Genomic DNA, 26,484 nt, shown 5'->3' with positions numbered 1-26,484 from the left:
GGCCTGGCTAGCCCCGACATTAGAGTGAAGGTCTGCTGCACTGAGGTCTCTCCCTGTGCTTTCTGTTTTAAGGGTGGGTTGTCCCTTTTTGAACAGGCTGCAGTGGGCTGAACTTTCTCCCAGCTGTTTTCGGATGAATTTAAACCAGGAGCCAATCGCAATGTGGCTTTTGACAAAATCCGTTTAAAAAAAAAAGGGAAAAGTTTAACCTGAGCAGTGGGTGGGGAAACGAAAGCAGTTGTGGAAACCGGCTAGACGGCAGCAGCAGCAGCAGCCAATCGGGTCTGGAGTCGGGTGGTTTGAATCATTTGTTGGTTAGTTTTAATCGCGAAACACAAACGGGAAGGAGAGCAGCGGCAGCGAAAGGAGTTGGGCTATTCCCTGCAGAGGGAGTTTAGAGACTGTTAACAGTAGGAGACCCAGACCTTGGGGTTGAGAGACCAGCAGAAGACCCAGACCTTGGGGTTAAGAGACCAGCAGAAGACCCAGACCTTGGGGTTGAGAGACCAGCAGAAGACCCAGACCTTGGGGTTAAGGGACCAGCAGAAGACTCAGACCTTGGGGTTAAGGGACCAGCAGAAGACCCAGATCTTGGGGTTAAGGGACCAGCAGAAGACCCAGACCTTGGGGTTAAGAGACCAGCAGAAGACCCAGACCTTGGGGTTAAGGGACCAGCAGAAGACCCAGACCTTGGGGTTAAGGGACCAGCAGAAGACTCAAACCTTGGGGTTAAGAGACCAGCAGAAGACCCTGATCTTGGGGTTAAGAGATCAGCAGAAGACTCCGATCTTGGGGTTAAGAGATCAGCAGAAGACTCAAATCTTGGGGTTAAGGGACCAGCAGAAGACCCAGACCTTGGGGTTAAGAGATCAGCAGAAGACTCAGATCTTGGGGTTAAGAGATCAGCAGAAGACTCAGATCTTGGGGTTAAGAGATCAGCAGAAGACTCAGATCTTGGGGTTAAGAGATCAGCAGAAGACTCAGATCTTGGGGTTAAGAGATCAGCAGAAGACTCAGATCTTGGGGTTAAGGGACCAGCAGAAGACTCAGATCTTGGGGTTAAGGGACCAGCAGAAGACTCAGATCTTGGGGTTAAGGGACCAGCAGAAGACTCAGATCTTGGGGTTAAGGGACCAGCAGAAGACTCAGATCTTGGGGTTAAGGGACCAGCAGAAGACTCAGATCTTGGGGTTAAGGGACCAGCAGAAGACTCAGATCTTGGGGTTAAGGGACCAGCAGAAGATAAAGATCTTGGGGTTCAGGGACCAGCAGAAGACTCCGATCGTGGGGGTTAGGGGACTAGTAGCAGGATCTAAGTCTGAAGGCTCGGGGAGCCGCTCACCTGCCCCACACCATGAATGACTCCCAGTGTTTGGATGACTTCCCAGTCATCTCCAGGTGGTCAAGCGCCACCAGGCAGGAGCTAGAACTGCGGGAGTTTTACAGCGAGACCCAGCGCCTGGCTCTGGAAGAACTGATCGCCGGTGGCGAGGAGGCTTACACCGCCTTCCTGAAGAGGGAGAGAGTCCAGAGCTTCCTGTCGGCGGATGAGATCGCCGTCATACTGCAGTCCACCATCCGACCCCCCGAGCCCGGCAGCGAACCCCTCGACCAGTCATTCACCGGCTCCAACGATTGCTCCTCCGGCACCTATTTCCCAGAAGCTTCGGACGTTGAGGTCCCATTTCTGGACATAGGGTGGCCGACGTACCGGGACAACTGGTACCGGGGGGTGACTCAGGTGGAAGTGCATTTCCAGCCGAGCTATGGAGAGCTCATCTACAGCTGCAAGGAAGCGATCAGGAAGCTCATCAGGAAGGCAGAGAAGGTATTGAAATGGGTAATTTGGTTAATCTGGAAACTTAAAGGTGCAGAGCATTCCCATCCATGTGCATGATTTGTATAATGTTGAATCGTTCCTTTAAATTACTAACTTCTATGTAAAGTATTTATTAAATGTTGAATTCTGAAGGTAGAGAACTGTTGAATGATTGATTGTGCAGTAGATCAGTGAGTTTGCAGCTTTGATTTTCCCCTTGTGGTTGCACTAGAGAGGGTACAGAGGAGATTTATGAGGATGCTGCCAGGAGTGAAGAATTTTAGCTATGAGGAAAGATTGGATAGGGTGGGGGTTTGGAACAGGAGGCTGAAGGAAGATTTACTTGAAGTGTATAAAACTTATGAGGAGCCTAGATAGTGGACAGGAAGGACATTTTCCCTGAACAGTGAGGTCAATAACCAGGGGGCATAGATTTAAAGGAATTGGTAGAAGGATTAGAGGGGAGTTGAGAACTTTTTTACCCAGGGGGTGGTGGGGGTCTGGAACTCCATTGTCTGAAAAGATGGTAGAGGCAGAAACCCTCGTCACATTTAAAAAGTACTTGGATATACACTTGAACTGCTGTGACCTACAGGGCTAAGGACCAGCAGCTGGAAAGTGGTATTGGGCTGGAGAGCTCATTTTTGGCTGGCACAGACTTGATGGGCTGAATTACCACCTTCTGTGCTGTAAATTTCTGATTCGATGTGGTTTCCAATCTCAATCCTACAAGGTGACCTTTTGACTGGCACCGCAGATCCCACTGGTTTGCTAGAAGGTTTTTTTCCCTGGATTAACATATTATTGATCTAATTGTGACTTCTTATTTGATTCTTCTCAAAAAAAAAAAAAAAAAAATTCCTTATAAAAAATTTTTGAAGGCAGTTCATAGATGTTCTCATTGGATTGGGCTTCACCCAACGCCACTGATCTTTGACAGGTACAAATCCGGACACACTACATGGCAATTATTCTGAGCAAAATGGGATGCCTGAGCAATTCCAGAGACCACCATTCAGAAAAATCATTGTGCAGCGGGGTCTGCTATTGGAATTGATTATTTCATTGAATAGCAGCAGTGGTCCTAATTTTTTGTTGTCTGCTCTGTGATCTGACCATGTTTAAAATGCATGAATCAAACGCCATTGGAATTGATCCACTATTAAAAATAACGATGGGGTAGATAAGGACAGAATACCATTCCTATGAAGGCAGTTAAAACTAAATCTGAGAAATAATTCCTCGTATTGATGTGGAATATGGTGTCCCAAAAGGTTGTAGGTACAAAATCGATTGAGCTGTTTGAAAAGGAGAGAGATATTTGGAAAGTAAATATGTTAAGGATAATGGATGTGAGGAATTATAATTGATGATAGAGCTGCCATGGCTAACAAATTAATGTAGCAAGCTCTGGAATGGGATGTTGTGCAGAGCGTTGGTGAGACCACACCCCGAGTACTGCGTACAGTTTTGGTCTCCTTATTTAAGGAGGGATATACTTGCATTGGAGGCAGTTCAGCGAAGGTTCACTAGGTTGATTCCTGAGATGAGGGGGTTGTCTTATGAGGAAAGGTTGGGCCTATACACATTGGAGTTTAGAAGAATGAGAGGTGATCTTATTGAAACATATAAGATTCTGAGGGGGCACGACAGGGTGGATGCAGAGAGGATGTTTCCCCTCGTGGGGGAACCTAGAACTAGGGGGTATAGTTTCAGAATAAGGGGTCACCCATTTAATATGGATGAGGAGGAATTTCTTCTCTAAGGGTTGTGAATCTTTGGAATTCTCTACCCCAGGGAGCTGTGGAGGCTGGGTCATTGAATATATTTAAAGTGGAGACAGACAAATTTTTGAACTCTAGGGGAGTCGAGGGTTATGGGGAGCGGGCAGGAAAGTGGAGTTGAGGCCAAAATCAGATCAGCCATGATCTTATTGAATGGCGGAGCAGGCTCGAGGGGTCAAATGGCCTACTCCTCCTGCTCCTATGTCTTCTGCTCCTATGTCTTATGTCTTCTGCTCCTATGTCTTATGTCTTCTGCTCCTATGTCTTATGTTCTATCAGCTTTGTGAAAAAATTGTGCTAAAGTAGCTCGGGTACTTGCATTTTCACATAAAGATTGCAGGTAAGAAGTGTTTTAAACAATGAAAGGCTGATCTGCTATTCAGTGAAGTTAATTGATGACTGTAAGAGATCCTAATGTGCACAATAAGCTCTGAACCTTTTGTAGCTTAAATTTTGCAGTTGAAAGCACAAACTATTGTTCATTTAGGCATTTAACATCAGCTTTGGAATGAGATTGGCAAGAAGCCTGGGAGCAGGTTTCCTGTGTCTTTGTGCATGTTTGTACTTTTTTTGCTATTGTAAAAAGCGTGTGAATTATAAATGGTCAGGTTTTGTGAACCATCTCGACTTGATCACTAAATGTTATTTGCATGATTTTTAAGCAATGGAATTGGTCATTGGCCCCTCCTTGGAGGGAGGGAGGGAGGGAGGAAGGGAGTGCGGACGGACATTGACTGCAAAGAAAAAAAATGAAATACTCGCTGGCTAGAAATCTGAAACAAAAATGATGGAGGCACACAGCAGGTCAGTCGGCACCTGTGAAGAGAACCGACAAGTTAACGGGTGTTGGCCAGTGGTTCAGTGGGTTGCACACTCTCTCCAGCGACTTGAGCACAAAAATCTAGGCTGACGCTCCCAGTGCAGTACTGAGGGTCGGGAGATGCTGTCTTTCGGATGAGACGTTCAACTGAGACCCCAACTGCCCCCTCGGGTGGATGGCAAAGATCCCAAGGCACTATTTGAAGAAGAGCAGGGAGTTCTTCTTGGTGTCCTGGTCAATATTTTATCCCTCGACTAACAATTATCTCTTCCTATCTCGACTCTCTTTCTCCCCTTGTCCAGTCTCTTCCCACCTACATCCGCGACTCTTCTGATGCCCTCCGCCACTAACAGTTTCCTGGCCCCAACCGCCTCCTGTTCACCATGGACGTACAATCCCTCTACACCTCCATCCCCCACCAGGATGGCCTGAGGGCGCTCCGCTTCTTCCTTGAACAGTGGCCCAACTAGTCCCCATCCACCACCACCCTCCTCCACCTGGCTGAACTTGTTCTCACATTGAACAACTTCTCCTTTGACTCCAAATTAAAGGGGTTGCTATAGGTACCCGCATGGGTCCTAGCTATCCCTGCCTTTTCGTGGGATATGTGGCACTCTCTTTGATCCAGCCCTACTCGGGTCCCCTCCCTCACCTCTTTTTCCGGTACATTGATGACTGTTTCGGTGCCGTTTCCTGCTCTCGCCCTGAACTAGACAATTTCATTCACTTCGCCTCCAATTTCCACCCTTCCCTCGCCTTCACATGGTCCATCTCCGACTCTTCCCATCCCTTCCTCGACTTCTCCATCTCTGGGGATAAGGTTATTGACCAACATTCACTACAAGCCCACTGACTCCCACAGCTACCTGGACTACAATTCCTCCCACCCCGCCTCCTGTAAGGACTCTATTCCATTCTCCCAGTTTCTCCGTCTCCGCCGCATCTGCTCCGACGATGCCACCTTCCGCACCAGTGCTTCCAACATGTCTTCCTTTTAGAAACATAGAAACATAGAAGATAGGAGCAGGAGTAGGCCATTCGGCCTCTCGAGCCTGCTCCGCCATTCAATGCGATCATGGCTGATCATCCAAATTCAGTACCCTGTTCCTGCCTTCTCTCCATATCCCTAGATCCCTTCAGCCTTAAGAAATATATCCAACTCCTTTCTTGAATATATTTAATGAATTGGCCTTTACTGCTTTCTTTGGTAGAGAATTCCACAGGTTCACCACTCTCTGGGTGAAGAAATTCCTCCTCATCTCTGTCCTAAATGGCTTACCCCTGGTTCTGGACTCCCTGACCATCGGGAAAATCCTTCCAGCATCTAGTCTGTCTAGTCCTGTTAGAATTTTATAAGTTTCAATGAGATCCCCTCTCATTCTTCTAAACTCCAGCGAGTACAAGCCCAATCGACCCACTCTCTCCTCATACGTCATTCCTGCCATCCCAGGTATAGCCTGGTGAATCTTCGCTGCACTCCTTCCATGGCAAGAACATCCTGCCTCAGATAAGGTGACCAAAACTGCACACAATACTCAAGATGTGGTCTCACCAAGGCCCTGTACAACTGCAGCAAGACATCCTTGTTCCAGTACTCAAACCCTCTCGCTACGAAGGCCAACATACCATTTGCCTTCTTAACTGCCTGCTGCACCTGCATGCTTACCTTCAGTGACTGGTGCACAAGGACACCCAGGTCTCGTTGCACTTCCCCTTCTCCCAATCTATTGCCATTCAGATAATAATCTGCCTTCCTGTTTTTGACACCAAAGTGGATAACCTCGCATTTATCCATGTTTGCTGCATCTGCCATGCTTCTGCCCAATCACCCAACCTGTCCAAATCATACTGGAGTTTCTTGGCATCCTCCTCACCGCACACACGCCCACCCAGCTTTGTGTCATCTGCAAACTTGGAGATATTACATCTAGTTCCCTTGTCTAGATCATTAATATATATTGTGAATAGCTGGGGCCCAACGACCGATCCCTGCGGTACCCCACTAGTCACTGCCTGCCACTCGGAAAAAGACCCGTTTATTCCAACTCTTTGCTTTCTGTCTGCCAATCAGTTCTCTATCCAAGTCAATACCTTGCCTCCAATCCCATGTGCCTTAACTTTACATGCTAATCTCTTATGTGGGACCTTATCGAAAGCCTTCTGAAAGTCCAAATACACCACATCCACTGGTTCTCCCTTATCTATTTTACCAGTTACATCCTCAAAAAATTCCAGTAGATTAGTCAAGCACGATTTACCTTTTGTAAAGCCATGTTGACTTTGTCCGATCCGGTCACTTTTTTCCAAGTGCTCTGCTATTACTACTTTTATAATGGACTCTAGCATTTTCCCCACTACCGACGTCAGGCTTACCGGTCTGTAATTCCCCGTTTTCTCTCTACCACCCTTTTTGAACAGTGGTGTAACATTAGCTACCTGCCAATCCATGGGTACTGTTCCAGAGTCTATCGAATTTTGGAAGATGACCAGCAATGCATCTACTATTTCTAGGGCCACTTCCTTAAGTACCCTAAGATGTAGATTCAGACCCTGGGGATTTATCGGCCTTCAATCCCATCAATTTCCCTAACACCATTTCCCTACAAATACTGATTTCTATCAGTTCCTCCCTTTCATTTTTTCCTCAACCGAGGATTCCCCTCTACCGTGGTTGACACGGCCCTTGACCGTGTCCGTTCTATCTCCCGCACTTCTGCCCTCACCCCTGCACCTCCCTCCCAGAACCACGATAGGGTTCCCCTTGTCCTCCACATTCAACAGATCATCCACCGCCATTTCCGCCACCTCCAACGTGATCCCACCACCAAACTCATCTTCCCCTCCCCTCCCCTTTCAGCATTCCGTAGGGACCACGCCCTCTGAGACATCCTAGTCCACTCCTCTATCACCCCCAGCACCCCTTCCCCTGCGCCCGGCACCGTCTCGTGCAAGCGCAGGAGATGCAACACCTGCCCTTATACCTTCCCCTGCCCCCTTCCCACTGTCCAGGGCCACAAACACCCCTTCAGGTGAAACAGCGATTTACTTGTACTTCTTGCAATCAAGTATACTGTATTCGCTGCTCACGATGCGGTCTCCTCTACTTTGGGGAGACCAAATGCAGATTGGGTGACCGCTTTGCAGAACACCTCTGTTCAGTCTGTAAGGGTGACCCCGAGCTTCCGGTCGCCTGTCATTTCAATTCACCGCCCCATTCCCCCTCAGACCTCACTGTACTCGGGCTCTTGCATTGTTCCACGGAAGCTCAGCGTAAACTCGAGGAACAGCACCTCCTCTTCCGATTAGGCACTTTACAGCCTTCCAGACTTTATATAGAGTTCAACAATTTCAGATCATAACGTCGGCCCCTATTATTTTTTATCCACACTTTCGGTTTGTGCCTTTTCCTTTTTTTTTTCTCTCCCACATGGCAGCTGTCTCTCACTCTGCCAGCGCATTTCACACTTCATCTAGAGCCGTCTTTTGTCTCTTCACCTGTCCTATTACCATCTCGTCTCGCCTTGTATATCTCTTAATGTCTCTTCACCTCTCAGACCTTCCCTTTTGTTCTTTCATCCCCTCCCCCATTTCCCAGCCCCCAAACTGGCCTTTTAATCTGTTTCATTTCCTGCTTTTTTTCTCAGTTCTGAAGAAGGGTTTCGACCTGAAATGTTAACTCTGTTTCTCGCTCCACGGATATTGCCTGGCCTGCTGAGTTTTTCCAGCGTTTTCTGTTGTTCTACCTAAAACCATTATCTGGTCATTATCATATTGCTGTTTGTGAGACCTTGCTGTGTGCAAATTGGCTGCCACTTTTTCTGACAGTACAGGACACTCTTGTCTAAAAGTACTTAATTGGCTGTAAAGAAAGAAAGACTTGCATTTATATAGCGCCTTTCACGACCACCGGATGTCACAAAGCACTTTACAGCCAATGAAGTACTTTTTTGAAGTGTAGTCACTGTTGTAATGTGGGAAACGCGGCAGCCAATTTGCGCACAGCAAGCTCCCACAAACAGCAATGTGATAATGACCAGATAATCTGTTTTTGTTCTGTTGGTTGAGGGATAAACATTGGCCCCAGGACACCGGGGATAACGCCCCCTGCTTTTCTTCAAAATAGTGCCATGGGATCTTTTACGTCCACCTGAGAGCAGACGGGGCCTCGGTTTAACATCTCATCCGAAAGACGGCACATCTGACAGAGCAGCACTCCCTCAGCACTGCACTGGAGCACATAAAGCTAGGCTGACACTCAAGTCCCTAGCGTAGGACTTTGGGACATCCTGAAGTCATGGAAAGCACTGTGGAAATGTAAGTGCTTTCTTTAACATGGATATAATCCTGTAAGACATCACAAACCAAGCTTTGGTTGGACCCCTGAATAGTAATATGGTCCCACCATGGTAAATGGGAGAAGTGGGGATCATAGCTGATTAAATGGCAGCAACAGTAAGGGGGTAAAAAAAAAAACACTGGCCCTTAACATCCAGTCAGGGCAATTTTTATGCCAGTGCTCTGAACCTGCCATTGCTGTCATGGAGACGGCTGAGTTGGTAGTAATGAGTAGGCAGCTTGGTGTGTGTTTGTGTTTGTGTGGTTTATACCGAGGGTATTAGGTCAGTGAGAGTAGATTACAGGGTGGTGATTCACCCTTGCATAACAGATGATCTAATAAACAAAAGAGTGAAGCTTGAAAGGTTTTAGTCATGCGAGCACTCGAGATTGGATTACTGCCTTAAATCCTCTGTCACAGACCCAATATATAAAATATATATGTAAGTGTGTTTATCAGCTGCCTTTGGGTGATGGTGTAAAATAACCCTGAAACTTCTGGAATATCGGGTTCTTTCAGATAGTGTAGTGAATTCAAACCACGTACCTCTGTATTGTAAAGCATTATTTTGTTTGCAATTAAACTCCCAAGGATAGATTTTTTTTTTTCAAAACCAGCTTAAGCTTTAATAAAAACAGAAAATACTCAGCAAATCACGCCGCATCTGTACAGAGAGAGAAATGGAGTTAACGTTCCAGATCGATGACCCTTCATCAGTTCTGACGAAGGGTCATCGACCTGGAACGTTAATTCTGTTTCTCTCTCCACAGATGCTGCCTGACCTGCTTAGTTTTTCCAGCATTTTCTGTTTTTTATTTCAGATTTACTCTCTCTCTGACCTAATACCCTTGGTATAAACCACACAAACACACACCAAGCTACCTACTCATTGCTACCAACTCAGCCGTCTCCATGACCGCAATGGCAGATTCACTGGCATAAAAATCGCCCTGACTGGAGGTTAAGGGCCAGTGTTTCTCCCCCCCCCCCCCTTACTGCTGCTGCCATTTAATCAGCTATGGTCCCCACTCCTCCCATTTACCATGGTGGGACCATATTACTATTCCGCAGTATTTTGCTTTTGTATTACCGCTTAAGCTTTAGTTTAGTTAGCTCTTCAATTTTCCAACCAGTTACTTCCATTCACATCCCACTTTGTCCCATTCCATCTTGGAGCTTCTATGATCTTTCCTTTTCACCTCCGCCCCCGCACCACACCACCTCCTCCTCACGTACCGTTTCTCCGCTTGACTGAAGTCGTGTATATATCAACTTTTCATCAATTTCTAGCTCTTTAAAAACCTGTTCTCTGGTTCTTAAACCCATGAGCTAATTTTTTTTTAAATGGTAGTTAGTATATCGGTCTCTTGACCTTTTACTTGTTCTGTCCTCCCTTTTGTTTTCATTAGACCTGTAAAGGGTTATCTTTCCTTCTGTTTTATTTTTAAAAATTCCTTGTTTCTTTTTAACAGGCTATATATTATTTGCCTAGCCCTAAATTCCCTCTTTGTAAACATTAAAATACTGTAGTTTACTGCCACCCATGTTGGAGCTGATATATTCTGACTTGCTTAACATTTTTCCCTTTGCTAACGCAGTGGCCCATGTAATAAGCTTCCTCTTCCCTGCCCCCTCCCCACAAATATGTGAATGTTTTAAACCCTTTATATCAACAATGATCACACTTCAGAAAGTAATTCATTGGCTATGACGCACGCTGGGACATTGAGCGCAGGAAAGGTGCTCTCTAAACGCAAGCCCATCCATCCCTCTCTGTCCCGAATGAACTGTCTGTATTTGATCTTGAGTTGCTTCTCACTCTTCAGTGTCTCTCAAGAAAGCAGCTGGTGCACGCTTATCCAACCCGAAATGAGTATGCCCTCTTCTCCAGCATGGCCTTTTGGTCATTACAGGCCAATTAAATGATGGGCCCAACCCCTCTCCATCAGTTAGCTAGCTTTATATCAGTTTGGGTCTAGGGTTTTGGCACAAGGCCTAAATTTCCTTAGAGTTACACCACTGCCTCGTTAGCGCAGTAGGCAGCGCGTCAGTCTCGTAATCTGAAGGTCATGAGTTCGATCCTCACATGGGGCACTAGTTTCCTACTCCTGCTTCTATGTTTCTATAGATATATTTCTTAAGGGATATGGGGAGAAAGCAGGGACAGGGTACTGAATTTGGATGGTCTCATTAAATGGCGGAGCAGGCTCGCGGGGAAGAATGGCCTACTCCTGCTCCTATCTTCTATGTTGCCTCCCTATTGGCTTCCTAGAGGGTGTAAGGCCTGGGTTTCCTGTGTCTGCTCATTTGTGTTCCCTTTGGAGGCATTGGGTGTAAGCTGTTGAATTACCTGGAGACTTCTATGCAGCCTTTTTTTCTTTAATATTAAAAGAACCGCTCAGCCTGCACTGTTTAGCAGCAGACTAGGGTCAAACAAATGAGATATGGTGATTGGCTCTTTCACTTCACTCCCTTGATAACCTCACTGCGTGTCTTAGCAATGGTTTTTTATTACACTTGCATAGAATTATGACCACTCGAGCACCATCTGTGCCCAGAGGGTAGCAGGTCTTGGCATCCAACCCAGAGAAGAAGAATGCCCAACTTCACCCATTCCGACCAGCCAAGCCTTCCTGGAGAGCATTGACGGCAGGCAGACCCAATATAAAATATACATGTACGTGTGTTTATCAGCTGCCTTTGGGTGATGGTGTTAAATAACCTAGAGTATCAAGTTCTTTCAGATAGTGTAGTGAGGTCATGTGGTAGGATGGGTATTGGTTTGAGGGAAACTTTACTTGAAATTGAGGAGGAGAAAGCAATATCGCTGTGGTACCGAAGGTAGACTATATTAAACCAAAGGGAAGACTTCACTGGTGACATGTGCTGTGATGCCCCTTGCAGTAACTTCTGCCCAAGTCCCCTTTATTCCATCATCTGCTGATTTCCCCCCCCCCCCCGCTTCCATCATCTGCTGACTTCTTCCACCACCTCTCTTTCTTTCCCCCCCCCCCTGCTCCCACTATATAATAATGACATACATTATACCCATAGGGAATGCTGTACCTGCTCCTGAGATGCCATGATGGGGGATGGTGGGTTCCGATTGTAAAAGTTCACCTCCTCCCTCTTGCACTACCCCCCGCCCCCAACCCAAAATCCACACGTTTCTGAAAATCTCAAATTCTAATTATCTTTCTTTTTTTGTCCTCTAGGTCATTGCCCTGGTAATGGACTCCTTCACTGATATCGACATTCTCAAAGACCTCCACGAGGCCTGCAGCAGGAGACATATCCCAGTTTACATCCTTCTCGATGACTCTGGGCTCCCACAGTTTCAGCAAATGTGTCGGGATGCTGGTGTCTGGGTGGATGAGGAGAGGGTATGTATTTGAACAGAAATGATGTGCGATGCACCCCTTTCGGAAAATGCAACTGTGCTTCGAGTGCAAACATTGGGAGGTGGGTCTTGCACAGAATTTCGAAAGGGGGGCGGGGAAGAGAAAATGCCTAATGTGAATTTTCCATTTTCCTCCGCTACTCTTCAAAGAAAGGCAGGGCGATTATGCAGAATTATAGACTTCTGCATCAAAGAATTATTACATCTCTGAAACCTATGCCCTGAAATGACACTTCTATTATGGCACCGTGCAAACCGCACAAAGGACTGTATTCGCTTGGGGTGAGAACACAATGGTCGTTGTCACAGTGGGAACTGGAGTGTATAGTTCTTGGTTTTTCAATTGTAGTATATTTCATAAAAACAGTTTGCCGTTTATTTTTTCTCTACTATTTTATTTTGTCCATCTCTGTTTTGATATCTTTCCACTTGCAGATCTAGCCTTCTGCCTACTCCAGTTGCTTGCTGATGTACAAAAATTAACCTTTATTCTCTCCTCCCCTCCCTCCAGTCAAGACTGTGAGGGAAATAATGAACGCCAACCCTGATCCTCCCACACCCCAAGACCATACCTGAGGCACCAATGTACTGTGCTGTGCCCTCCTCTTCAACTCCACCCCACCCCCCAAAAAAGTCATACTTGCTTGAATCTCTATTATCATCAACATGAAATTATGAATGTAATCTATTTTAGCTATGTATTTAGCTGCTGTATATTTGTACCTGTAAGATCCCCGCCTTCAGTATGATGTTGAGAGCTCTTGATCCCGCGTTAAGTCATTGTACTGCCTTGTGTTATACTGAACCATACAGGCCAAGATGGTACCAGGTTCAACCTTTAATAGAATCGTAGAATGATGCAGCACAGAAGGTGGCCATTCGGCCCATTGTGCCTGTGCCGGCTCTTTGAAAGAGCTCTCCAATTAGTCCTAGTCCCACTCCCCTGCTCTTTCCCCATAGTCTTGCAAACTTTTCCCCTTTTTAAAAGTATTTATTCCAATTCCCTTTTCATGGTTATTATTGAATCCGCTCCCACTGCTTTTATTTTTCAGGCAGTGCATTCCCGATCATCATAACTCACTGCGTTTATATAATTTTTAAAAATTCGCCCCCACTTTCTTTCCAGGAGGATTTACTTGATCCTGGTCAGGAGCAGAAACTCTGGCTGTTTTACCACTTTTTTTTTTCTTCCCCGCCCTGCTCCCCTCACCCCAGACATTGAGGCCCAACCGTAGTGCCCCACCATTCCTCTGGCTCATATCCACTCCGTCTGTATGGCTCTGTACTGTACTAAGCAGTCCCTTTGCCAAACTAAGCTGGAGAAACACCCATGAAAACACATGGTGTTGTCTGCTCAGATTAGCCTCGTTTCAAATTGACCTGTTTGCTTTCTTTCCAGAAGATGAGAGTCCGCACAGTAACGGGCTGTACATACTGTACAAGAACAGGAGCTAAAGTTATTGGCAGAGTCCATGAAAAATTCATGTTAATTGATTGTGATAAAGTAGCCACAGGCTCTTACAGGTAAAATGAAATGCTATTTTTTTCATCTGTGAATATCCTGCAGTCGGTCTACCTTTTTTTTTTAACTCCACTAGCTGGTTTTTGTCCTTATTTAGTTCATTGTATTGTAGTATGATGGAAGTCCTGAAAGTGGGTGTCTGTTAAATTGTCTTTTTCATGCAGGGAAGGTGGTGAGGGAGAGCAAGAGTACGGTGAATGCTCTTTCCCTGGAGGTAGGGGAGGTGTGTAGTAAATGTTCTCTGTTCCCCCACCCATGCCTGCATTACTCCTGAGGAGGTGTGCTTCTTCCAGCCGTTCTCCAATGAAGGTTTATTTTTAAGCAGTGGTACTGTAGGTGGTTTGGCTTGGTGGTTTGAATCACCTCTCCTACTTAGTTCTAGGCGACAGGAATTACGGTGAACAGGATTTGAACACAGACGAGCTTTTCGGACTCAACTGTATGGTGTTTAATAAGGTTAACACACACACCCACCTCCAGTACGTAAAATGCCTGGTGGCGTAAAACAAACAGTACAGCAATATAACTTGGCCTGTCGAACAGGCCCCTGTCTCGTATTAAGACGCCTAAAATCACACTGTGTTGCTATACAGAGTATAACATGGACTTGTCCCACAAACCCCGGAACATGCACTATATAATACGCACAGAACTTCCTAACTAAGCCCCTCTGGATTGGTTGGGACACACAACACCCCCTCACAGTACCGGTGGTCTTGAGGATGTGTGGGCTTGGACAGTGCTCACCCCGTTTGTCCGTTCTCTTGCTCGCTGCTTCCCTGTGTAGAGCGTGTCTCCTGGTTCCGTATTGCCAATGCAGTATCCAAGTCCCAGTTTCGAGGTTCGCTCTTGCAGTCGAAGAGCAAGGTAAGGCAAGGCAAGACTCTTGTCGCTCGTGGTGGTTTCTTCTCTCCGTCTCGGACGGAGTGCTTGGTTCGGAGATGAGTGCATGCGAAGGCGAGAGCAAGCGAGAATGGCCTAAGCTGCCTTCTCTTATACCCTAAAAGTTCATTTAAGGTCTGTGTATTGCAGTGATGTCTTCTTAATCACCCTTCTTTGTCTGGTTTCCCACCTTTTGGGGCTATCCCATCTAGGTGCTAGCGTTAATGGCAGATGATGGGCTGCACTTCTTAACCGATCCTGGGTTAAGTGGTTTCCCATTAATTTACAATGGCCCTCCATCTTCTGCCCGTTACTGTATGAGTTACCTACTCTGGCCCAATGTTTCCCAGAGAGCTCTGTCTGCTCGGACATTCTCCCATAATCAGTTTGTAGGCCTGGCTGGGATCTCCTGTCCATCACAAACACCTGCCCCCCTTTTCCCCCCCCCCCCCCCCCCAATCTTCTCTAAACAGGCTGCTGGTCAATCATACAAAATGTCCGATACAAAAAAAATCCTTGGGGCCTGCGCTGATGCTTACAGAACATAATATTGTATGAAGGAATCAGTCATCTGATCGTAGCATTGAATGCCACAGCTGGCTGACTTGGAATGGGAAGCAGAAAGTCAGCCTTGGTTCCCACTCCGATGCCTTCCAAGGGGGCAATGGTGTGTGACGCTCGCTGTCTAGGCCCGCACGTTAAGAATAACCACTTGGATGAGGCACCAGATTGCCAGTGGTACTGAACCTCCGCAAGAGTCGTTGACTTCAGGAGAGAACTTGGGTTTGAGGGGAGAGCAACAAATATTGTTTTGGGCAATGTCCATTTTTTTTTCCCCGCTCATGTTTTGCTGTCTCATCATTCTCCTGCAGCTTCACTTGGACCGATGGGAAGCTGAACCGCAGTAATCTGACTGTGCTCTCAGGGCAGTTGTCCGCGTTTTACGATGAAGAATTCAGAATGCTGTACGCCCAGTCGAAGCCGATACCACCCAAGTCAACAAGTCGCGGGGCTCGTGCCACTTATGAAGAGATTGCAGCAAAGAGGTTGCTATCTAAAAAGCCCACTGCCGCTAACACCTTGGGGCAAAGAATTGTGACATTTTCTCCAAATAAGCGGAAACCTGAGGTCCTGGAGCTAAAAGCGGAGAAGAAACCGCGCGCTCAGAACTCTATTGGCTCCGAGGGCAGCCGGGCGTCTGAAGCATCTACCGTTGGCGATGAAGCCCCACTGAGGAACAGCGCGGTGCTCCAGCTTGAGGTGAAGAGCATTTCTACGCAGACTGAGCTGGAGGTGCCGCCGGGGATCGTCGTGCACAGTGCTTCCACGCAAACTGGTATTCTGGTGAAGGAGGTGGAAACCCAGACTGCAGTCCTATCAAAATTGACCACGACTCCGACCTCCCCTTGTTCCGGAGTTGCCACACGGGCTGAAATTGTAAATGCTCCCGTGACGCTGGCGCCTGCGGAGATGTTGGATACAGGGGGACCTCTAACCAGCGGAGAGGCCACTGCCTTGCCCGATCAGCCTCCTCCCTCCGCAACGCAGTCCAACGGTGGTTCAAGCAGTTCATCGTCCCCCGCCGCCTCTGAAAGTCAGCCACGTGGCGAATCTGCCAACTATCCTCGCCTGGGCCTCCGCGGCACCGACTCCTCGCTGAGGGACTGCTTTCATAAACTGACCAAAGAGCGGCAGTTCCATTACTCCACCATTCGCTCCAAACTGGACGGCATGATTGCCATCCTCTCGCGGAGCAGGCAGCTGAACAAGTACCACAGCCGCGAGCCCATCCAGTACGAAGTGCGGGACAGGAGAGAGTTGATGAGCAGGGACAGAGTCTTGGGCTTCAGGGACATATCCATGCTGGCTTCATTGGCGCTGCGAAACTAAGCGTCGTTTCGTTCTGCCCCCAATTCACTTTCTGCAAGGCTTGTGCAGATGAATCAGTGGCTGGTGGAAATTTGGCATTGGTAGTGCAATAGGTAGTTCAGGATTGGTGTCTGTGACCAGAATATTTTTTTCTTAAATTTTGTGCTAGTTAAGCATGTGATTCTATAGTAATGTGTTTAGCCAGCAGGTGGTGAAACTTTGGTACTAGTAGCGCAGTAGGTCATTTAAGGAATGATTTGCTTTGGTGACCAGAATATTTTTTAAAAATGTAATGCTTGTTCAGCATGTGATTCTATTGTAATGTGTGTTCAGCCAGCGGGTAAGACTATGATGGCTGTTCATGCCAGCATGTGTTTCATTTCTTCGTATGAGGGAGATGGGCTCTACCCAGTCTTGACACATAGCGACAGAGACATTTAGTATAGAGGGAGGCTGTGTGTCGGCTGTGGCTCAGTGGGTAGCACTCTCGCCTCTGAATCAGAAGGTTGTGGGTTCAAGTCCCACTCCAGAGACTTGAACACAAAATCTAGGCTGACACTCCAGTGCAGTGCTGAGGTTTTGTCTTTTGGATGAGACGTTAAAACCGAGGCCCCGGCTGCCCCCTCTCTCTCGTGGACGTTAAAGATCTCATGCAATCAAAAGTACGGAGGTCATGAAAGGCGCTATATAAGTCTTTTCTTTATGGATCTGCAGTGCTTTGTTTTATTTTGATACTCAAAAGGTCACTGGTGCGTGGGATGAGGTCAGAAGAATGTTGATCGAATATGAACCGATGAAAAACCATCCTAGGTGCCAGTGATCGCTGCCGCAGAGCTTTGAAAATAAATTGGAATCTATCCTGAAGCACTTGAACGACCCGTGCAGATTTTTGCATTTTAGTATGTTTTCTATATTAAAATTTTTTTTTAATTTTTAAAAATGTGCAAGTGGAAATATTCCAATGCATCACCTCAGTTGCTTTGAGGAGGGGGGGTGGTGGAATACAACTTTGATAAATATTTAACTTCACTGCTTGGAAACCTGACGGTAGCGAAATTGGGAACATTCGTTGACTCGGTCTTTGGGTTTGAAGGAGAAGGGTTTTGGCCACAAGTGCTTTCAGTCCCTAAATTCAGGAACTGACTCGCATGATCCTTCCAAAGAAGAGTAGGAACAGGAAGCTTTTCAGGAGGGCAAACATGGTGTGCGTAACTTTTGTAACGTAGGGCATGACATTCTGTTTATATATTTTTTGTCAATATAGAATTTACAACACAGAACCAGGCTATTTGGCCCTCCTCCCAGCCAACTTCATCTCCCCCTAGCACCATATCCTTCTATTCCTTTCTCCCTATGTACATATCTAGCTTCCCATTAAATGCATCTATGCTGTTCGCCTCAACTACTCCCTCGTGGTAGCGAGTTCCACTCTGAGTAAAGAAGTTTCTCCTGAATTCTTTATTGGTGACTCTCTCTCTCTCTCTCTCTCTCTTTATGACCCTTTAGTTTTGGACTCTCCACAAGTAGAAATGTCTTTCCCCTGCCTTGCCTAATGTTTCTGATTTTAAAATCTCTTTTCAACTTTTTTTTAATTGTTGTGAATTTTATGTTCAAGTTGAGGGGCGTTGGTTTTGACCACTCCATTTCCAGCACCTGGGTGAGTAAAGGCTGAAATTCCTGTTGACATTAGTACAAAACTAGATGTGAGTTTAAAAAGTAGTGAAAGACAGTTTTAACAATTTCTGTCCTATTGTCAAAATCGGGCACTCTCAGGTTGGGTATTGCATCTGACTAGATGATCCCTCTATTCTGCCCCAGCCATATGACTAATTTTCCCCACCCCCCAACCTCCGCACCAGTGAGACAGTTTTTCACATATCGACTATCCTGAGCTGAGATAGCAATTAATGACAAATTACAGATGACTTTTATACACACAGCCATAAGAATTGGCTTGAGACTGCCTTAACATTTTACAGCTACCAAATGGAGATTTCCATCCCGTCAGTCTGAAATGGATTTGACTCCCAGGTCCCAATGTGAAGAGGCAGTATCTAATTCACTACATGAGCCAGAAGGCCCTGCCTCAACTCTTCTAACTCGTTGTCTACTAGTGATGGTTTTATAAAGTCGTTCTCCTGTGCCACATGCATAGCAGGACTCCAACAACATTCTATTTTCTAACGTAATAGAAAAATGCAGCAATATGATTGGTAGGAACACTAAACCTTCCCACCCTTTGAACCACAATATGCAAACTGCCTTTTATATAAAGAAACACCACTCTGCTCCTAATCTTAGCCGTCAAAGCAAACTCATTATATTATTACAGGTTGTTCTCTACTCCCAGCCTTGGAGTTTGAGGGGCTTGCTTGTAAATGACATATAAAACTGAGACTTGCTAAAGTGCCTTGCCTAACATTTTGCCTTTTGTGTTAATACCTCAAAACATTTAAATGGGGGCTGATGGTGTAAATTTGATGTCTATTTAATGGGTGGCTGGTATATTTGATGCTGTTAACGTGTTCCTGTGTGTTTGTTTATTGGCTGTACTGTCCATTTTGTATATTTTTGTCTTTATATGTATATCTTTGTACTGTAAGAATGTTGAATTAAATAATGGGTCAAAGTTCACTGCCACCCTGGGCTCCCAGACAGAAATCCAGCTGCTGCATCTCAAACTCTGGAAGCCCTGCCTGGCTACTTCATCTGGGATCCTTGCTGTGGAAGACTGGAGGGATGGAACTCAACCACACATGGTTTCTGAATTCTAGCTCCAGCGATTTCAAGCATTAATTGCATTCTTGCTCCATGTTTTAGTACTGATAACATTGACATGACCCTTTTTTAAAATTCAAATCTGATTGTGATTTTAACGCATCTTATGCAGTTTGCCTTGTTTAAATTGGAAATGGTAATTTTTGAAACCTAGGATTACGACACGGAATTCCAGAGTTCTGAATTGGAAGAGTATACTGCTTGGTGGCACTTTTTGTTCTGAGATCTGTATTTTATTCACTGTAGTTGAAGGTGGTGGCTGAGTTAACCGAAACACTTAGCGGTACAGGGAGTTTGTTAATAAAAGTCTTTTATAGAGGGAAAAAAATCACTCTTTCATTTCTTTAACCATATGAAATGCACTGATATTTCTTTACCTAAGAAGGCAAGGAAGATGTAAGGAAATCTCTTAAACTGAATTAAATGATTCCGCGTGATTCAGGCTCAAGCGTATAGTCCAAATGCAAGTTTATTACTCGGACACCAATAACTATTACGGTTATACAATAGACTCGTACAACCTGGTTTCCTGCAGACCTGAGGTGATCGAGCTTGGCCTCCATAGGTGTAGGACTTCCGACCGTCCCGTTTGCTCTAACAAAAAGAAGGCTGCTAGCTGTTCTTTTGTATCCCTCTTTGTCATCTGTCACATGTTCAAAAACCGTCCCGGCATCCTTAAAGTACCCGCCCCCTTTAATGTGAGTCATATCACATGATGCCCAGAATGTTTATTGAAGTGAGCTACCTTCTCGCCAAACCTCCAGACTTGACATAATAGTCATCTTAAACAACAACACAAAACGCTGGGGAAAAACTCAGCAGGCCAGGCAACATCTGTGGAGAGAGAAACAGAGTCAACGCCCCGGTCGAAACCCTTTTACAGGTTCTGTAGTTTGTTGTGTATGTACCTTTAAGAGAATAACTTGACTGTTTGTTTCTCTCTCCATGGATGTTGCCTGGCCTGCTGAGTTTTTCCAGCGTTTTCTGTTTCGGATTTCCAGCATCCACAGTATTTTGCTATCATAATAGTCATCTTGATGGATTAACTGTTAATCAGTTTAACCTGATATCCTGCCTTAACATTACAAAAGGAACTGGATGACTGAGACAATCCCAGATAGAAAATGCTAGAATCTATTATTTAAGGATGTGGTAACAGGGCACTTAGAAAATAATAATAGGATTGGGCAGAGTCAACCCGGATTTATGAAAGGGAAATTGTGTTTGACAAATCTGTTAAGGAGTTTTGAGATTGTAACAAGCAGAATAGATGAGGGGGAACCAGTGGATGTGGTGTATTTGGATTTTCAGAAGGCATTCGATTAAGGTGCCACATGAAGTTATGAAACAAAATTAGGGCTTGGGGGTAATATACTAGCATGGATTGATTAATGGACAGAAGAGAGTTGGAATAAACGGGTCATTTTCGGGTTGACAAGCTGTAACTAGTGGGGTACCACAAGGATCGGTGCTGGGGCCTCAGCTATTCACAATCTACATCAATGATTTGGATGAGGGGACCAAATGCAATATATCCAAGTTTGCTGATGATACAAGCTGGGGGAGGATGCAAGGAGGCTTCAAGGGGATATAGACAGGCTAAGTGAGTGGGCAAGAACATGGCAAATGGAATATAATGTGGAGAAATATGAAGTTATCCAATTTGGTAAGAAAAATAGAAAAGCAGAGTTTTTTTAAATGGTGAGAGATTGGGAAATGTTGGTGTTCAGAGGGACCTGGGTGTCCTTGTACATGAATCATTGAAAGTTAACATGCAGGTACAGCAAGCAATTGGGAAAGCAAATGGTATGTTGGCTTTTATTACAAGAGGATTTGAGTATAAAAGTAAAGATGTCTTACTGCCATTATATAGGGCCCTGGTGAGACCACACCTGGAGTATTGTGTACAGTTTTGGTCTCCTTACCTAAGGAAGGATATACTTGCCATAGAGGGAGTGCAATGAAGGTTCACCAGACTGATTCCTGGGATGGGGGGATTGTCCTATGAGGAGAGATTGAGTAGACTAGGCTTATATTCTCTAGAGTTTGGAAGAATGAGAGGAGAGCTCATTAAAATATACAAAATTCTTACAGGGCTTGACAGGGTAGATGCAGGGAAGATGTTTCCCCTGGCTGGGGAGTCCAGAACCAGGGGTCTCGGTCTCAGAATAAGGGGTCGGCCATTTAAGACTGATGAGAAATGTCTTCACTGAGGTTGGTGAATCTTTGGAATTCTCTACTGCAGAGAGCTGTGGAGGCTCAGTCATTGAGTATATTCAAGACAGAAATCGATTAGATTTTTGAATATCCAGGGATACAGGGATAGTTGAGGTAGTAGATCAGCCATGATCTTATTGAATGGTGAATCAGGCTCGATGGGCCAAATGGCCTACTCCTGCTCCTATTTCTTATGTTCATATGTGACTCTGCTTGAGTGCTTCCATTGTTCTGGCCAATATCAAATAGTCGCACGTCACATGGGATGGAGCCAACGTGTTTCCCAGTTGCTACTTCCATTGCCCTGACTAATTTCCAAGATTAGCATATCCTAAGCGGACAATGGCCTAGAGATATGATGGGACACCTGACACAGAAGCACGTTCTAACAAGAGCAAGGCACTTTTTAAGCACTGGGGAGCTTTCAGTATTCCTTCTACATATGGGAGAAGAAATATTAAATAACAGGAAACGCTGGAAAAACTCAACAGGCCAGGCAGCATCGGTGGCGGGAGAAACAGAGTTGACGTTTCAGGTCGATGACCTTTTCGTCAGAACTGGGGGGGAAAAAAAGCAGGAAATGGAATATTAATGGGTTGCTATAAGTGTCAGTCTTCAGGAGTATTGAACGACCAGCTATTCCTAACTCCTATTCCACATGCTTACAGGAATTGATGTATGGATTTACTGAAACAAGGTTACTACATGCAACAATGATATTGTAGGTATACATTCAGACTTTGAATCAACTCTAAAGGATGCATAGAAAGATCAATAAATCAAATGATATAATCCTAAGTGTCTCTAGTCATAATTCAATTCTTCTTTTCCCCTCTCCTCCCTCCCGACTGTTCAAAAACAAAGTTCGGATTATGGCTAGATGGGGCGTTGTAAACCACAAATCATTTTCTCTTTAATAAGCTGTTTTATTTTAACGGGCAGAGAATGATCTTTAAGCTGGCAGGATCCATCCTGATTGCAATAATCGACCAATCTTAATATATCACAAGTGGGCTAATTGTGTGAGATGCAAGTAAGCGTTGATTATTTGTCACAGTCGTCCGTGACAACCACGTCCCATGCATAAGAAGATAGAGAGTGGTATAATCCAAAGATACATTGCTCTATTTTTATATATTGGACAGTAACACGTAAATGGCATTCGTGAGTCCTACTTTGGTTGTTTAGAGACGTTAGACGTTACAAGAGTATCACAACTAGTACTTATAACGTGCAGTAAATAAATCATTGCTTAAATTACACATTGCTGGAGCCATCTGTCAGTGGCAGGCATGACGCAGCTGTCAAAATGGTAAACAGTAATAACATTGCATAATTTATTAAAATAAATCAGTTTATTTCAGAAGGGTTTAGGATGAGGTTGATAATCCATTTCTCATTCTTATGATTTATGACATCACTGTAACAATATCTGTGTTACACTGCCGAGTGTGTATGTATAGGAGTGTTATTAGTACTGCCAACTCACTCAATTCTATCTTAAGAATGGCCATTTGTCAAGACTTTGATGTTAAATTATTTGCGTAATCAGCATTGTGCGTTGTTGATGTGCTGGTCTTGCCTCCTCTCTCTCTTCCAAGTGTTTGTCTTCTCCATTGCCGCTACCTGATCGAGCTTTTGCGCTTTTCCTTTCCCTACTTTCCCCTCCCCTTCCCCCTCCTATACATCTTTCAGCAAAACTTTGTATTTTACAGTTGGCTAGTCATTTCAATGTCACAATGTAGTTAATTCTGTTTCCTAATCCAAACTGGTAAACAAATATACTCCATAAAGCACAAGAGAGTCTTTAAACAAACTTTATTGGAACAAAATATATAGTTCAAAAAATACTTTTTGGAACTTTCTTTTGGAGAAATCTTAAATTAATCTTAAGTACTTTTTAAAATCCCGCAATACAATTGTTCAATATTTTCTCCTTGTGGGTCACGCAGTTGCTTAACATGGAATCTGCTGGCAGTATATAAAAAGCAGTATGGTAATACCAACCATTTGGACCTGCTTGCCATGGCCCAGGATCTTTCACCCTTTTCAATCAGACTCGTGAGTTTCTATCTGACTGCAAATTTGGACATTGTCTCCCAAATCTAAGTTTTCTGTAAAAACTCGTGTATAACACACCCTTCCTGTAGTGTCACATGTACTTCCAGTAACACTTTTCCCCTCACACATTCTGTTTAATAGCACCCCTATTGTTCTAAAACAACGTATGCTCTGACTTGCCATAAGCAATGCCACAAGAGGGCTACCATTGCGTATAATGAAAAGCCGGTGCACCATTTATCACTGCCTGTCAATCCCTTTCATCCCAGTTCTCTGCCTCTTACCAGACGACTGGCTTCCAATCCTTGCCATCAGAATATCCCCAATTCCATGCACCTCCATTTTAGCAGTTTCTTGTATGGTACACTATCAAATGCCTTTTGAAAATCCATGTATATGACGTTCGTTGATCCTTCTGCATCCACCCACTTCACTGACTATCAAAGAACCTTATTCGGTTTAGACATGGCCTCCCTTTCAGCAAAACCATATGGACTCTCCCTAATCAGCTAACGCTTTTTCAAGTGCTCACTTATTCGGTCCTTAATTAAACGATTCTAGCAATTTTCCCACTAGTGACTTTAAACTGTAGTTACTTGCTTTGTCCCTTCCAATCTTGCTATCTTTGAATCTAGTGAGCTTTGTAAGGTTATAACTAATGCATCTCCAGCTTCCTTGCCTATTCCTTTTAATGCCAAGGGCCAGAAACTGTTTGGGCCTGAAGATTTGTTTGCCTTCAATTCTATTATTTTATAGTTCTCCCTATCACTGGCTTCTATGTACATCTAGTATGGTATTTTCTTTCTCTGTGAAGACGGAAGCAAAAGATTTATTTAGCCATGTAATTATCTTCTATTGTCATATTCAAATCTGTTTTAATGGGCTCACCTTCTTTACCACCCTTTACTATTACCCTTAACCGTCCAAGTGGTTGTCATACTCCTATTCAGCCTTCTGTATCACTTTCTTGGGTTTCTTTTTGTGATTTTTCTATAACTTTTTTCGTCCTCTTTGCTGCTATTCTTCATCTTTATGCAAACCTTCTCCAGTGGTTCTAGCCACTCTCCTGGACCACAGTTGCAAGACCCAGAAGTATTCTTTTTGCCTTTTTAGAAGTATATGCATGTTATGTAATCCAGCAATTGCCTCCTGAATAGATTCCACTGTTGGACCCATGGAATTGCCAATGAATAATTTATCATCTATAAAAAGAAGAAAAAATTGAAACCTGAAACAAAAACTAGGAAGTGCCAGAAATGCACAATAGGTCACTCAGCATTCGTGAAGAGAGAAGATAATGAGATTAATATTTTGGGTATCGCTGTTCATCAGAAGCAGGAAGCTTCTCTCAACTTGTTCCAATTCATCCCTCATCCCTTGAATGTTAGACATGTTTCATTCCTTGGTTTGTGACCCTTCTTTAAATGCAAGTCTTATTTTCTTTTTTCTTTCTATCCTTCAAGCCTAATAGTGCATTCAAATTATATTCTGGTACTACTCCCAAGATGTTCTGTTGCTACCTAATTATGAACAATTTCTAATCTGTTACTCACATGATCTCAAGCTCATTATGGACGAGGAAGGCTATTTGGCCCATCATAATTCATCAATCTAAAAAGATCCAGTGTTCCTGCAGTTGCAGCATCTAATTGTTTCTTAAATGATTCCAGGGTTTTTACCTCCACTACTCTATCTGGAAGTCTTTTTCGTACATTAATCACTTTGTGTCATAACTAAATCAAGTATTGCCTGCTGTCTGACATCTGCTTTTGGAAATTACCTTGAATGCATTTTCTACTTGTGCTGCTGTTTCTCTCCAAACCTGTGTGCAGGTAGACATTTTATGACATTTTTCTTGTCACAAGCCTTCACAATTTGCATATAAATACATTCCTCTGTTATTATTATAGTCAGCAGGTCTATAACATATTCCCCAAAGTATTTTTGCATCCTTTCCTTAGCTCTGCCTGTAATGATTCCACGTGTTGCTAATGCTCACTTGAATCCCTCTCCCATTCATAATGGTATCTTTTTTATTCACCCTCGCTCCCTTCCCCTTTCATACTATCCCAGTCCTTTCTTTAAAATCAACCCTTTTATATAGCTCCCAAACATTGCTGGAGCTGCAGCCAAGTCTCTGTAATTGTTACCATTACCCTCCCAGGTAGAATTTTGTTTCCAGTTTATCTGTAACACTCCCATCATTGGTATGAAGACAATTTGTTTGGTTGGCCATTTCCTCTTACCTACTGATTTGATCGTTTCTGTTAATGTATTATCTTACCTAATATCTGCAAAAACAATCCACCTCCACCCCCATGCTATTTTATTTTACCCTTAGAAAGACTTGCATTTATATAGCGCCTTTCACGACCACCGGATGTCCAAAAGTGCTTTACAGCCAATGAAGTACTTTTGAAGTGGAGTCACTGTTGTGATGTAGGAAACGCAGCAGCCAATTTGCGCACAGCAAGCTCCCACAAACAGCAATGTGGTAATGACCAGATTAATCTGTTTTAGTGATGTTGATTGAGGGATAAACATTGGCCAGGACGCTGAGATTAACTCCCCTGCTGTTCTTCGAAATAGTGGCCGTGGGATCTTTTACGTCCGCCCGAGAGCAGACGGGGGCCCACAGTTTAACGTCTCATCCCAAAGATGGCACCTCCACTGCCTTACTCACTTAAATTCTCCCCCAGTTCTGTTTCCACCCTTTTTAAAAAAAAAAAAAAAAAAATACCCCATTTCTTTCAGATATTTGCTTTGTAGTTTCAGCATTTTCTGTGGGGTTTTTTAAATGTCCCAATATTTGAAAAATCTGTATTAGTTTATGGTGTGAGATATAACCTTGAAGTATATTCATTCTCCTAATTAACCTACTGCAAACCCAACTAATACAATGCAAATAAGACATTTTGCAAACATTGAAGATGTTGGTCCTTTTTTTTTTAAATGTCATGTTAAACCCTGGCGTTGATCTAACTGGGGCACGACCC

At 44.4% G+C, this 26,484-nt stretch overlaps 1 protein-coding gene and 1 non-coding gene across 3 annotated transcripts; both read left to right on the top strand.

The window, feature by feature from the left end:
• Nucleotides 1-1,346: 1,346 nt before the first annotated feature.
• On the top strand, nt 1,347-20,031 carry LOC147108833 (protein FAM83D-B-like). Of its 2 annotated transcripts, none has more exons than XM_086005725.1 (4): nt 1,347-1,828; nt 11,975-12,142; nt 13,562-13,683; nt 15,436-20,031. In XM_086005725.1, exons 1-4 carry the CDS (start codon nt 1,355-1,357, stop codon nt 16,451-16,453), a joined length of 1,782 nt encoding a protein of 593 aa, XP_085861851.1. In that variant the 5' UTR covers nt 1,347-1,354; the 3' UTR covers nt 16,454-20,031. The 2 variants fall into 2 exon arrangements, with proteins under 2 accessions (XP_085861851.1, XP_085861850.1); XM_086005724.1 differs by having other exon boundaries at nt 13,559-13,683.
• trnat-cgu (transfer RNA threonine (anticodon CGU)) lies at nt 10,781-10,853 on the top strand. The gene has a single exon. It is a non-coding gene; the product is annotated as a tRNA-Thr (tRNA).
• Nucleotides 20,032-26,484: the final 6,453 nt, after the last annotated feature.

The sequence above is a fragment of the Somniosus microcephalus genome, chromosome 13 (genome assembly GCF_052327205.1).
Source record: "Somniosus microcephalus isolate GS21.2 chromosome 13, FLI_Smic_1.0, whole genome shotgun sequence".
Taxonomy (NCBI): domain Eukaryota; kingdom Metazoa; phylum Chordata; class Chondrichthyes; order Squaliformes; family Somniosidae; genus Somniosus; species Somniosus microcephalus.
Note: the sequence above shows the minus strand (reverse complement) of the source record. Positions and strands in the feature narration are given on the sequence as shown.